Source organism: Miniopterus schreibersii (assembly GCF_964146895.1).
Source record: "Miniopterus schreibersii genome assembly, chromosome: 7".
In the NCBI taxonomy this organism is placed as follows: Eukaryota; Metazoa; Chordata; class Mammalia; order Chiroptera; family Miniopteridae; genus Miniopterus; species Miniopterus schreibersii.
Genome location: NC_138108.1, coordinates 33,521,967 through 33,537,771, shown reverse-complemented (window position 1 = coordinate 33,537,771; position 15,805 = coordinate 33,521,967). Strand labels below are relative to the sequence as shown.

Sequence of the window (15,805 nt, the reverse complement as noted above, 5' to 3'; positions counted from 1 at the left end):
TTCTATTTACTTTCAGAGTCCCTGTTAGCATCCTCCACGTAACATCCAAATGCTCAGGTGACTGTCTCTTTCTTAGAATCACAGATAGTGTTTCTTAGTAAAGAAAATGCAGTAAAGAAAAATAGATCACCAAGCCTACTTTTTCTCCCCACTGCAACTGCTTTAGAAGAGACTTGTATGTTTTTTACCTGGATCATTGTAGTATCCTACTTATCAGTCTTCTTATCTTTAATTTTGTTCCAGGGCAGAATTTTATACAAATTGATGCCCAAAAGAATCATGATAAAATGAAAATCCTATTGTGGCATTGCACTGTTTAAAGTCCTTCAATGTTTCCTCCGGTCACATTTCATATGATAGGAGCCCCATGAGTCCTGTGGACCCTGAAATTTATCAATTCTCATCATTTCCATGCTTATACTCTGCTCTGCCACACTTCTTTATTTGAAGGGTTTTTTGTTTTTTTAGATTATCTATGTTCCTACTACTATCTTTATACAAAATTGTTTATTTTTGCTGAAATATTCTCCCACCCCCAACATCCAACCTTGATTCCTCATGATGTTTTCTATCCTTCATGACCCATATCAGGTGTCCTTTTTCCAGGTCGCCTTCCTTGGGACTTTTGGGGCCCCCCATCTTTCTTTTTATGGCACAATAAGAGCATCTCAACCAATAGTTGCTGTTATCGCTTCCTGTGTGTGTTCTCTCCTTAGTTCTTCAGATTTCATATCCACTTATACACACCCACAAATACAGTCACAGACATATAGACATAATACAGATAAAGGTAAAAACATTTTTTAATCTTTTTTTTTTTTTTTTTTAAATCCAAGCCATTTAGCAGAGTGACTATTGCTAAAACTGAATAATTGTCTCTTGAATAAGTCTTTCTATGACTGTAAGAATTTAGGAAATAGTGACCACCAAAACTTACAAGTAAAATGTTCTTTCCCTCTTATACTCTAATTCTTGATCTTTTTTATAATTAATAAATAATTTAATGCAGATTTTAAAATTATAGTGACTATTATTTTGATTGTTGAATCAAAATAATGATATCAAAGTTTTACTTTCTATGAAATATTTATACAATTTAGATATTTATGACATGGTCTATCTTTTATCTAAATTCAACTCTGAATAAACCCCTTCTTCACAGATATGTCAATGCAAATATGCAATCTCAAAATATCTTTGTATTTTTTAAATGATTTTTAAATAATTTTTGAAATAATTATACATATTTTATATAAATCCCATCAGTTAAACTATTAAAATTTATTTGAAGCTTAAGGTATGATACTATACAGGTAAAATTAAGCAGATACAATTCAGGACTACCAGGAGTCTAATATTATTTCATTAGTACTATATTTTTTTGAGGGGGGAAAATTACTAATTTGATGGGTCTAAAGTGATTCAAATATAAAGTAAATACTTAATAAGCACTCATTTTATATACCAAGCATTGTTCTAAGCCTTGGCATACATCAGTGCATATGTATAAGGTATTTATTAAAACTGTTCAATAGCTTCATAAAAATGTGATTAATATATGTTTTATTGTCTTAGAGACTTACTCCAAGACTCCAACATATCACAACTGCATAATGACATGAGCTTTCACGAAAAACTATAGTATTTTAATCATTTTTAATGACTCTGCACTGTGCGAAAGACTGCAGTAAAATATTTAGGGCATGGGATCGCATTGATGTCTCTTAAATAATGCCACATGCATGGCTATTTATCAGTTCTGTTCAAATTGACATGTTCTTTTTCTAGGCTCCAACCGCCAAAATGAGCCCTTTAATACAGATGAAAAATACACCTAATATAAAAAGAATTTTCAGAAAACATTATTCATTTTCTCATATCTTGAATTATTTGGGAAATAAGCTTAATATTTGAGGGGAGGAATTGTTTTGTTTTAAATCACATTAGAGGCTATTTATCTTATAGATTAACATAAGACATTTACTCTTCTTAGAAAATATAAAAACTACCAGATGCCTATATTATATATAACTGAAATGTACAAGCTAACTTTGTTTGAAAATTGGGGGTTTATAAGACTCCAACACTTAATCTGAATTAGGCAGAGAATCTTGGCAGGAAACAATCAAGAAATAGAAATGAAAGTTTTCAATTCCAGTTTACCTAAGGCTTAGGTATATCTTTTAACATAATGTAGTAATATGTTTTGGTATTTCACAAGCCCAAAAGGGTGAGAAAATATTTTTGTTTGAAATGGGTTGTGTCCTTAGAGGAGGTTAAGCAAAAAGATTTCAACAATAAAAACAACAGTATCTTTAACATTGCCTTAGACCCAAATACTATTAACCATTGCCATATTTTTTAATAGAGGCTTAAAGAACTGAAACAAAGGGAATTTGCTCGAAATGTAGCATCTAAATCCAGGAAAGATGAAAGAAAACAGGAAAAGGCACTCCAACGCCTGCACAAGCTGGCCGAATTAAGAAAAGAAACTGTATGGTGAGTGTGCAATGAAATGTTAAGTTTTCTTAAAATATGATGACAAAAAAAGAAATGTAGAAATAAAGGACACACATTTCTTTCTGTACCCAGAATAAAACTCACATTTTCATGGTTGTCTGTGGGCTTTAAACAGTAAATTGAATTTGAATTTTGTGCAAATGTGTGTTTTAATACACATTTTAATAAAATGTCCACATTACTATAATTTTAGGTTGTAAAAAAATAAATTTCACATTATTCTTCTGTTTAAGCTATCTTAGTTAAAATCTATTCCATTTCTTGGTGAAGTTGAAAATATTTGATTGAAGAAGAAACCAAACACATCTTATGACTTTTGTTATAAATGGTGATTTTAAGAGGAACTATTTTTTAATTATAAATTTGAAGGCCTTTTTTTGAAATTATCTTCAAGAATATTTTTAAAGGGTCAGAAAGACCTTATACATTTCAGAGGCAGGTCAAAATTGGTTTCTCTGTGAATGAACTATAACTGGACTGTTAAACTTTGACCTGCTTCTAACAGACAGCAACTGTAGTGTTACAATTTAGAATCCACAGCTCATGCCAGGGCAATGGTATGAAAAGAAAACCCCATTTGGAGTGTCCTTCCCTTCTCCTTCCAATAAGGAAAACTCTCTTACTATTGCCTAAAACCAAGCCATTTTATATCAAATTTATTTTTTACAGAATAGTGTTAGGGAATATTGATATATCAAAATATTGCTTGGGATATCAAATTTGGAAAGAAAAATAAAATAAAATTTAAGTGCCTTTGGAATCAAATATGGAATTGTTAAAATGAAATATAACTATTGTTCAATTATACCAACCAGATATTTTTACTCTGTGTGGTAATAAATGAAAAATTATACAAGTTTATGTTATAAAGCAGTGCTTTTCATCCGGTGTGCTGCAAGAATTTTTAAAACATGCAGTACCTGACTAATTAGTCAAGGTACTGACCTCTTTTCCCTTAGATTGTCAAAAAAAAAAAAAAAAAAAAAAATTACAACAGCCAACACAACAGCCATCTGGTGTAAAAGCTCGAATATATAGGTCACATAATAGAGTTGCATCTTACTGGTCATCTTGCATAATAAGGTTGTGTCTGATTGGTTAATTCTTGGTACAAGAAATCCTTGTATGCAAGTATAGGCACTGATTTTTTTTCAAGTCACTTTGGAGAAAAAATGGTGAGTAATTACTTTTTTATTTTTTGTAAATCAATCAAAAGTATACCTATATTTTGTCAGATTGGCAAAAGATATGTTTTTTGTGTGCCACAGACTTTTTGTAATTAGTTTATGTGTGCCATGAGATGAAAAAGGTTGAAAATTGCTGTTACAGAGAATCATAAGACCTATGTAATTTAATGTCCTATAAGCAGCATTTGCAAATGTAATTTTATTATAGTAAGAGAACTAGAGTTAATAATAGGATATGTACAAAAAAGCAATACTTCTTATGTAAAGTACTTTCCTCAGTATACAGTTCATATTTCACATTATACACACACACTCACACACGAACATACACACTCACACATGATTTTGGCACTTTTAAAGATGTGCAGCTAAGAAGTAGTGTTGTTTTTTAATATCAAATAAGGCAATGAAATAGTCTATTGTGTTAGAGATTAAGGAAATATTCGAATAAAAAGTGTTGTCCAAGTACAATTTCTAAGAAACTGTTTAAATAGCATGGAAAATTCTGCATAGCATGATTCTGTTTGGGTAAAAATGATATTTAGGTAGTTTCTTGTTTATGTGCAAGACAGTATAGTTTTAATCATAACACACTATTTTTGGTATACTGACATTCCATATAAATAGAAATCACATTTTAAGTAAATAGTCTTTTCTCTTAAGTGTATCTTTTATTTACTGTACTTTATTATGTCATTTATAACCTCAAGGTACATTTTAAATATTAAGAATAGCAATTTTAAAAAACTCAAATCTCTCATCAAGCTAATATTATCTCTGAGTAATTTTTGCATTATAGCATGCCCCCTGGACTGTGTTAGACTTTCAGTAAATGTTTGTGAATTCCCAGCCCTTCTGAAGTCATGATAGAGGGTTTTTCTTTAATTTCTTTAATATTCTCCATATAGTATCATTGATGTCGAGTATTTGTGGATTAAAAATAATTGTATTTTAGAAAATTCTACAATACTTCAAAATGTCACTGAAGAGATTATAGGGGTACAAAATCTTGGTTGAGAGCATGGGAATATCCTTGCCATTGCTGTTAATAGCTATCAAAGTAACTTCATGACTGTACCTCCAAGTTATCCCAAGCAATAACCAATACCTAAATGAAACTGTGGCACTATGGAAGGCAACTGTACTATATGAAAGTAATTCTTTCCCAAAGATTTAAAAAATTGGAAAAAAAAAAGTTATAATGACATTTCCAAGATGAATGTGTTTGAATATTTTTCCTCAAAAGTGTCCTATCTAATATACATTTTTGCTACTTTTTGTAGTGCTCCTGGAAGTGGCCCCATGTTCAAGTCAACAACTGTTACTGTGAGAGAAAATTGTAATGAAATTTCCCAAAGAGTTGTTGTGGATTCAGTGAATAACCAGGAAGATTCCAAACATACTTTGATTCGTAGTGCAGAGAGTGCTAAAGATGTTACCACTGTTGCTGCAGATCCAGAAAGCGCAAATAATTATACAAAAAGTCATCAACTTGGAGATCGAGCGCAAGGAATCCACAGACACAAAGGTGGCTTTTCTTTTGCGTTTCCGAAGAAAGCATCGGTGAAGCTAGAGTCCTCCGCCTCAGCCTTCTCTGAGTTCAGTGATGACGCCTCTGTGGAAAAAGGACTTGGCAGAAGAAGGAGATTTGTCCCTGGTACTTGTCATCTCCAACTGTCTTCACCAACGGATGACCTTTTGAGTCCCGAGGAGAAAGTTACCTCTTTTCATCCACCGGAGGGAATGTGCACTTACAAAGAAACAGCTCAAACTCAAGAAATGAAAGAAGTTTCTTGTGAAAAAGATACATTTTCATTACCTTCATTTTGCCAGTTTCAACTCCCTTTATCTTCTGATGCAGATAATTGTCAAAGTTCAGTCCCATTAGCAGATCAAATACCACTGGAAAATGCTGCTATTAATGAAGACATTTCTGTGAGTGATAACAGCTCTGAGTTGTTAGGAAATAAATGCACAGTTCTCAATAGGACTAATGACTGCCTATCTTTGCAAGCTACCCCAGAGGAAAATGCTAAGGACAATGATGCAGCCACAGTTGAAGTTGAAAACAAAAATCCTGAGATGTTGGCCCCTTCAAATTCTGAAGAGGATACTATAACCTTACATAAAAAAAAAGATTTCTATAAAAGACCCTGTGAGCCATTCGTACCTGTACTTAACAAAGACGGATCCACAGTTCTTCAGTGGCCATCAGAAATGCTGATTTACACGGCTGCTCAACCATCAATTTCCTATAGCTGTAATCCTCTCTGTTTTGATTTTAAGTCCAGTAAATTAAACAACAATCTAGATAAAAAGAAGCTGCCCTTAAATGACCTTTATTCGCAGCAGAAGGAAGAAGACATTTGCAAGAGGCCAGTTTTGGATTGCAAGGACAGATCTATTGCAGGACTCACAGAACATGACACTGAAGGCAGCAGGAATGAACCCACTCAAGTCACTCCTCTTTTGGCTGAAGATATTTGCTCCGATAGTTGTGACTCTGGAAAACATGAGAATACAGGTCAGAGGCATAAAAACATTTCCCCTAGAAGCAGAAAAACAAAAAGATATAATTTTATTAAAAAGCAAATAAAACAGAATACTCATGAGAAATATGACAAAACAAGGTGGAAAGATACGCATGAGCACTGGTTCCATAAAAGCAGAAGAAAGAAAAAGAGAAGGAAGTTATGTCACCATCATCACGGGGAGAAAACCAAAGAGTCAAAAACGCACTTCAAAATGGAAACAGAAAATAGTTGCACTGATACGACTAGGGAAAACCTACTGGAAACAATTTCAGAAAAGCAGGATGTAGCTGTAGAGCAATTATTGGACTCACATCAGTTACCTGATAAAAAGCCCAAGACAGCATTTATGTTCTTAGGTGAAAATGAAGACATGTGTAAAACCTGGAGCACCGAGTGCAGTGATAACGACAATATCAGTTCTGAAAATCCCTGCACAAAGGACTCGATGGTTTCCGATGGACGGTCCGGTCCAGCGACGATGCGTCCTGGGGAACATGATTTCGCACGCTCCAGAACTTGCTGTGGTTGTCGAGCCAAGACGTCCAGCCGCAGCGAGGACCACAGCTGCCTCGTTCTTCAGAAGGACCTGCAATGCAGGCCTCCCAGCCGGGCTGTCAAGAGAGGTTATCATTCCCTCGGTAATGAATCGGAGAGATTGTACCGAAAACGCAGGCCGCATTCTCATTCTTATTTTTCCGAGGGGAGTGTAAATCCACAGAGTGATCTACCCGAAGAAGGCTGGGGGCCGCCACGCGCCTCCGCGCCCTTGAGGCCTAGAAGGAGGCGAAGGAGGAAAAGAAGCAGATTCCACGCCAGACCTGGAGCTCTGGCGCTCAGGGAAAACGCAGGCTCTCCCCCGAGGGGCGGTTCTCCCTTAGGTCAGCAGGCTGAGTCAGCGCGCGGAGGCAAAAGACGCGAAACAGAGCCCGCAGAAGCTGCAGCTGCCGAAAGGAACTCAGAGCACGCAGGCCAGGCGCGGAGCAAGCCGGCCTCGCGCCCCGGCAGCCCGCCTCCTTCCCGAGCCGGCGGGGCGGCGGGGCGGCTGGGCGGGGCGGCCCCCCGCGCTGCGGGGCCGGGGGCTGCGGGGCCGGGGGCTGCCAGCCCGCCCGCCCCCGTCTGTGCCGCCAGCGCCCCGGCCAAGGAAGGCCTTGGCCGCACCTTGCTCGAACCCAAGGCAAGCGGCGAGACCGTACATCTTCGCGAGGAGCAGACCCCTTCCAAGGCGCCTGCCGTGGAAAAGGCGTCCCGACAGCCGCAAGCTCAGTCGTGCTTTTGCCGCCGCGAGCTGGCCGAGGCCCTTCCCCGCGGGAAGGCGGATGAGGCGCCCGCCGAGTGGCTGCGCTTCAGTGCGGGACTCCTGAGCTCACCGCCAGCGCTGCCCTTCAAAGAAGCACCCGTCGGCGGGCACGCCTTCGTCGCGACGCAGCAGGTCCTGGCCCCGCTGGCCCTCCCCGAGCAGGCCTTGCTGATCCCGATGGAGAACCGCGACCGGCTCGGGGGCCTGCCCTGCGAAGTCTACCAGCACCTCCTGCCGCCCGGCGCGCTGGCCCGCAAGGTCGCGCTCGCCTTGCCCCTCCCCGCGGCCCTGGCGGCCCCCGGCGCAGCCCCGCAGCCCCTGGCCCCGCGGCAGCCCGCGTGCTCCACCTCGGTCGCCGCCGTCCACCGCGCCTTCAGGGCGCTCCAGCCGCGCCAGCAGCTTCTGCCCCCCGCCCCGGCTCTCCCCGGGACGCCCTTACCTCGGATCTCGGTGGGCCCCGCCGCCGCGCGGCTCTGCCCCGGGCCCCCGCCGGCGTTCGTGGCTCCCCCCCAGATGCCCATCCTCCCGGCCTCCGTCCTGCACCCCGGCCCCCTGGCCTTCCCACCCCTGCCCCACGCACTCCTGCCTTCGCTGCTGTCCCCACACCCCGCGGTCATCCCGCTGCAGCCCCTCTTCTAGTCACCACCCAAGAGGGAAAGGGGGGAGCCGCGAGGAAAACCGGTGCCGTGCGTGTAAATGCCCATCTAAGTGGATCGTTGCCTATTGGAATGGTGGGGAAAAACCAGCCAGGATGTGGCCTCCTTGATCTGAAATCATTTACTGTAAGTCGAATGATGCAAATAAATTCTTAGTTTCTGATATATAATATGATTAAGGCACTGAATCGTTTCAAAATCAATACAATATATGCTGTATACGAAACTGATGTCTTAAGAGTATGTATAATGTACATAAAATATATTTATAGCACTGTAATTTATGTTGTAAAGTATGCTCTTTGGTTTTTGGGTTTTTTTTTAACTCTTTGTGTACTTGCACCTATTTAATGTTTAGACAAAGCTGATGGCACTATGTTTTGTACCATGTTCCTTGAAACTGTAAATTCAGTGATAAATATCTCTTGCAATAAATTTTTTGTTAAATACTTAAGCAAAACAAACTTGTTTTTAGTTGGCTTTACTGTTTAGGGGATGTATATATATAGTTACAGTAGGTTTCAGAGTTTCTTCTACCCATAGACATCTGTTTCTTCTACCCATAGACATCTCTGAGCCTCCGAGGCCCTGCAAAGTATCTTTAGAGTTCTATCAATACTCAAACTACGATGCCCTCTTTCAGAATAAGTATAGCAGGTCCATTTGCTTTTCTGTTTGTTCTAATGTTGCTTATACTCAGAGCTTTCTAAATTTCCTGAACAGCTGGCTTTCTAGATAATAAACCGTGGCTATTCATGTTAAAATAATGTTGTGTTCGGAGACAGAATAACTGAAAACTATGCAGAGCACATAGTGTTCTTCCAGGACTGCAACACTGCTGGTAGACAAAGAGCGGCAAGCAATCAGTAAGGTCTCATAATACTTCTATCTGTTAAAATTCTCACATTTATTCTATTTACACAGATGTAAGAATTTTAGTACGGATTAAGGAATCTGTTTAATTAATAGGTCACAATCCATTATGTACCATCTTGGGAAGAAAGACATCAGCACAGCCTGTATCTAGATATGCTCTTAACTGAGAATCTGGAAGTGGGAAGGAGCATAAATAAATGGCTTTTCCTCCTGCAAATCTTCCTAGTGGTCATTCTATTTCTAAATCACCCAGGAACAGTGAGAAAGTCTTCACAACACCCTTCCAGATTCTGCTTTGTTTTCAATGATCTCTAGATATCTGTTCACTCAAAGGCTTCCAGATGTACTGAGGAATATAGTTATTTAATAGAAAACTGAAAAACACCACACTTTCCCCAAGAGAGTTTTCCCATGTGTACCTGCCCCAGTCCATGCCACTTAGTAAGACAAAGTCTACGTGATTGGTAGAGAGGGTTCACCTCACCATGTGCAAATGACAAAGGATTATAGCAGCCTAGCGACGAATCCTGGCACCAAGAATCCAAATGAGTCCTTCCAAGTGGAGAGCAACATTTAGGTGATGCTGGACTGAGGAAATGCTGACTTCTTATGTCCACCAAAAGAATTGGGTTACCCTAAATAATACTGAGCATAAATGCATATTTCCATATCAAAATAATCTACATTTAATTATTTTAAGTAGAGAAATAAGAAAGAAAATCTAGGTCATTTACTTTATTGATTAGTTACCATAATAATCATTGATTTAAATGTTTCCTAAACAAAAATGCTTGTGAAAGAGTTAATGTTCCATTTTGTGATTCACAAATAGGAAATAAAAATAGTAAGGGGAGCAGTTTCATTTCAAAGGCTCCAAGATAACACGGTCCAGAAATGGGAACTAGAATTGGAATGGATGATTTTTCCCCAAGCAAATGTATGAAGTTATCTTTGAAAATAAAATAGATGGGAATATCTACTGGGGAATGCTGACCCAGTTTGTTTTTAATCTGTCAGAGCAGGATTGTTGCTTCTGCTTTTTACAATCAGACCAAGTGTCTGACTTTAAAATATGCAGAGTTTTCCCTTTTCTTTTTGTCATCTTCTGCCATCCTACTTGCCTGCCTCTTACCTCTTGTTCTTATTCTTTGCACCCTTTTTCCTTTGACATTTATCTTTGTAATTTCATTGGTGACACCCTTTGTGTGATGTGCGTCTTCTCTTTTCTCTTCATCCCATCATTCCATCTATTTATTAACTTTTTCAATTCTGTTGCTCTCCCAGATTTCCTTTGGTTCAAGGATATGACTAGGCATGCTTGATTGTACCCCTATAGGAGAGAAACTGGGAAGTCTGAGGAAAAAATTTCTCAGTTAAAGTAACTGAAACTCGATAGATAAATCAATTTCTTTTCATGAACACCAGTGGCTGAACAAGAAACAAATGCTAGCTAAGCATGTCAAAACCATTCTGAATATAAATAACTCATCTAGGTAATTCATTTTTGATAAGATATTGTTAACGTAGTCCGGGCATTCATTATATGTTGAGGACTCAAGATGAATATATAATGAGACACTAGTTCATCTGTTCTGATAACGCCAACCTCAGAATCGAGTGAATCAGGGCTGAAGATCAACAATAAGCAGAGCACTCAGGTAAGTCTGGGTGGACTGATCAGGCGGTAGGGCTTTCAGAGGACCACCAGTCAAGTTCATACTAACAGCAGCAAGAGTCAGGCCAGTGTAATAGTCATACTCTGGAAATAGGTTTGACTTGACTGATGACTTGTCCATAACTCCAGGAGATGAAACATCAGTCCTATCATGTGCAAATTACCATACATTCTATAAAATGGGAATGTAAAACAATTCTAACACTATCTCTTACCTGCCATTTATAGATCTCTAGTCTTCTAGTTACAGGCATTGCTATACCACTTTTTTATCATAAAGATGAATTAATTGGGATATAAAATAAAAACCTGAACATAGAAAAATAACAACTATAGCCAAGTAACAAAAGGATTCACACTGAATGACAGTAAGGAAACGCATCCACAACTTAACTGTCACTTCTCTCTCTGTCTCTTCCTCTTTATGAGTTGAAGACCTATATCAAACTGTCCATAGAGTATCTTAACCTGGAAATCTGCCAAGTATTTTGAACTCAAAACTCAAGCTCAGGTACCACTGAAACCTGTCCTTTGTCCTGTGTTCCTAAACTTCATGAATGACATTATTAGTAAAACAAAAAAACAACAACAACAAAAATCCATTATCCAATTCAGATGCCAGGGTTTAGGCCCACATCAAATCAATCAATAAATCCACTTAGCTCTATTTCCTTATTTTTTTCTCATAATTTCCCCACCCATATACCTGACATGGTTCTAGCCCTGGTTCTCCAGAAGCTGAACTGCTGACCCGCTGTTATCAATTACTGTCTCTTTCCCTAATTTCCCATTCCTATAGTTCATCTTCTCCACTGCTGCCAGGGACACATTTTTAAAATGTAAACTTATCATCATAACCCTCTACTTTAAAACCTATTATAGGTTTTCAGTAATCCTCAAGAGAAACATGAAAGTCCTTAACCTAGTGGAAAATCTATGGTAAATTAGGTGCCAGCCTCCCTACTCAGGACCATCCAGCCATTCCAGCACTCCTGTAGGCTCTTCATTCTAATCTGCGAAATTACAATAATCTTCAACGGTGTGTGATCATGTTCTATTATCCTGCAGGGATCATGTTTCTGTCCTTGATGCTCAAAAGGCATGCTGTGGACACATCTTGTTGTATTTTCTGTGTTGAATACATTATCTTGTTTGTCAAATTCATTAGATTAAGAACCTCCTTGAGTCAATGTAGTATGTGACACATAGTAAATAAAAGTTCATTGAATGAGGGAATAAAATGAGTTGGAAAAATGTAAATAAAATCTTTGCAGGTTGTATTACAGAATTTTAGAACTGTTATCCAATTTCACTCAAAACTGGTTTTAAATCAATCTAAATAAAAATATAATTTGTCAAAATAATTAGAACTTCAAAATACCAGTTAGCATGAAGTAATTATTTTTAATGGAATTATGAATCACTTAAAATAGAACTCCATAATCAATAATCAAAGTGTGACTTGAATCCTTTCCCCTGCCCCAGGAGGTAGGCACAACCTTCACTGTATTTATCTATCTATCTGTCTATCATCTATCATCTATCTATCATCTATCTATCTATCTATCATCTATCTATCTATCTATCTATCTATCTATCTATCTATCTATCTATCTATCTATCTATCATCTATCTCTATCTATCATCTATCTATCTATCATCTATCTATCTATCATCTATCTATCATCTATCTATCTATCTATCTATCTATCTATCTATCTACCTATCATCATCTATCTATCATCTCTCCTATCTATGTCTACTTATGTATCATCTATCATCTATCTATCCATCATCTATCCATCATCTATCATCTGTTATCTTTCTATTAGTATTTGTCACCAAATATTAACATATCATGTGTCAGAAACTAAACCAGATTAGGAGATAAAGAACTGAATGGAACACATCTGGCACTCATATGTTCAAGTCCGTAGGGAGACAGACATGCATAATCTTATATTTAGCTATCTAAAGTTTGCTATTTCATTATTAGTCTATCAAAATAGGTTGAATTTACATTCACCAATGTGCCCCCTCCCCCCCCCACTGTATTGTATTCTACATTCTTCATTTTGTTTCTGCTTTTCCCCCTCTGCTTATTTGCCTAGCTAAGCTGCTGTCCTTGGGAGTGAAAGTTGCCACCAGGGATGCTTTCCAATAAACTGTTTACTTTCTCTTAGAAATAAAATTATATAAAGGCTTAAGGCTTACTTTAATTATCAGTTGAGGCTCAAGGTCTTGCTTTATAGACAACAGTAAAAAGCTATTCAATTTGTTCTGAGGTGTTGAGCATGATGAAGTCCAGCCCACCACCTGCCAGTCCTGCAGATCATGTCCCCTTCCCCCAGCCCAGCATAGTACAGAGAGAGAGCTTAGTTTTCCTTCACACATGGTCATCATTGCTCATTAAACCACATGCCCAGAGCAGATCCTTTTATTTATTCATAGAGTCATCTTGTACACTAGCACCTTTCCTGAGCTTTCAATCCTTGGAAACATGAACTATGAAATCTACTTGAGTCCAGAAGCAATTTGTAGAAAACTAAGAATTTTTGAATCATTTAAATCTTACTTTTAAATAATGAAATTATTTTTATTAATTGTACTTTTGTGGAAATATTTTGATTATAAGTGTTTATGAATTTTACTAATATTTTTCTTATTTAGAATTTTGATTTTAACTACTACATTTTATTTTGTTACAAATTACCTCCTAACATTTTTATGGAATATATTTTCTATATATTTATTACCTTCACACTCTTTAAAATATTATATTCCATATTTAAGATTTTAAAAAAATAAGTCTTATTACAATTCAATTGAATTAATCATACTTTGTTGTTTAATATTGTTATCTTTCATGTCATGTTTGTATTGATTATCTCTATGACTATTTTAAATCCTTCATTTAATACTAATTTCATTTTATTCATATGTTTATTAATAATATGGGCAGTGGGAGGGAGAGAGGGAGAGAGAAACATCGATGTGAGAGAGACATTGATTGGCTGCCTCCAGCACACACCCTGACCAGGACCAGGGATCGAGCCTGCAACAGAGGTACGTGCCCTTGGCCAGAATCAAACCTGCGACCCTTCCGTCCACAGGCTGACTCTCTAACCACTGAGCCAGACTGGCCAGGGTTAGGCTTATCATTTTGATGTGAAGATTAATTTCTTACCAATATACATAAGTGAAGGTAATAGCCACTTGTAAAATCATTTCGATTAAAAAATAAATTAAAAAGGTAAGCAGATTAGTTGAAACTCAAATCATTAATTTGACACAGTTATTTTCAAGTGTGTGTGGGAAATTTAATATGGGATATAAAATTAAGGCATCTGAAACGTTAAAATTTTAAAACTCACTCTCCTTGAGTTTAAAATGTTATAATTGGGCAGGTTCAAACTAGAGATATGATGGGAGTTTGTTTAAAAAGGGGGGTAATGTGCACTATAAGTCAATAAGCATTTAGGACTGACATAATAAACTCAAGAACAGAGGTTACCTTTGATGAGTTACCAAGAAGATCATGACGCAGTGTCCAGATAGCAAGTTTAAGCAACAATAAGAGATTAGATCGATTGGGGCAACACAAAAGGGGCAAACACCAGGCAGCAGGTAAATTTTTCAGAGCATAATGTCACGCCGATGGAAGCTTGGAAAGAACCTAAGCTCTAGTCTTGTTCTAAAGGAAATGGTGGGTTAAGTAGGGAAGGAGCTTATGCATTAGGAGGGTTTTCCAGTTAGCAGCCCGGCTGTTGAGCTAAGCCAGTGAGGCCAGAGGAGCTGGGCTATTTCATCCATGAGCATTAGGATCTTCTTGTCCACTGAATCCTAGTTCTTGAAGGGTCTGATGAAAATTCAGTTCTGGGTACAGTTATTGGTGACAGGAATTAAATATTAAAGAGAATCGGAGAAACTATTTGCAGAAGGCCTGTCATAAAAATTCCTTTAGTTAATATGTGAGCACTTCCCTAATATCTTATGCTTCCTAACTATATTATTAATAAACATATGAAGAATAAAATGAAATTAGTATTAAATGAAAGAATTAAAATAGTCTTAGAGATAATCAATACATAATGTAATATTTTAAATGCATTTTAGACATTAACAATTTTAATTATTTTTTAGATCCAAGAATTGCCAATGTGCTTGCCTCCGTGCTATGCTAATATATAGCACTATCTGACATTATCCTTTCCAACTGCTAAACAAAGATTTACTTGTAAAATTAAGAATCAGAATGATTCTCTAGTATTCATAAGATATAACACTACTCTCTCCTATAGATTATCTTTGCCTAAACATGTCAGCATGGAAAAGATTATAGAAATGCATCTGTATACAGATAAATGTAGCTACAGTTGGAGGTAGCTATTAAAGCTCATTACAGTAATACTGTCTGGTTGTTAAGGGTCCCCATCTATACTAAAAACTGGTTTATGCATTTTGACTGGAATGAGAGCTTACTAACACTAAAGATATTTTAACTGGCTATGAATATACAGTGGACTATAAATGGACTATAAAACTGAATGTAGATGGACTATAAAAATAAAACTCTCTCTACTTGAAAAAATAACCCATTTTAGTATTCCTGTACACAAATTTAAATTTAATCTACCTATAAACTGTGAGCTTGGAGCTTAGTAAGGGAAAGTGGATTATTATTTTTTTAAATCTCAAGGGTTGTAACTTGGAAGCTCAGAAGCTGCTTTAGAGCACTGAACGCTTTCTCCCTGCCCTCCCAGGCCCAACGCCCCTGGTCATTGCTAACTTCTGAGGGCTCCTGGACATTGTCTCTTTGACAATGCTTCTCTCTCTTTGCAATCGCAGTCAAGAAGTTAAGGGGACTAGACCACACTGCTCCTATGGCACACTGTCCCAAAATGCCTTCCAGGACGAACACATGTGTAACTTTATGAACTGAAAGGTTGGGACATTTGAGGGGATAGAAGGATCACAGAGTGAGAGTGTAAATGTGAAAATCAGGCGCTGAATACGACTTTCCTTGTTAACGAACTCAGTTTTTCCCAAGCAGTTAATGT

General features: G+C 37.8%; 1 protein-coding gene across 1 annotated transcript in view; it reads left to right on the top strand.

The window, feature by feature from the left end:
* Positions 1-9,278, top strand: part of ZNF804A (zinc finger protein 804A) — a 187,471-nt gene extending 178,193 nt beyond the window's left edge. The window contains exons 3-4 of the mRNA XM_081142873.1: positions 2,369-2,499; positions 4,991-9,278. Coding sequence (XP_080998999.1) covers positions 2,369-2,499; positions 4,991-8,177 — 3,318 coding nt within the window. The 3' untranslated portion in view covers positions 8,178-9,278. The remainder of the gene's footprint in view (positions 1-2,368; positions 2,500-4,990) is intronic.
* Positions 9,279-15,805: the final 6,527 nt, after the last annotated feature.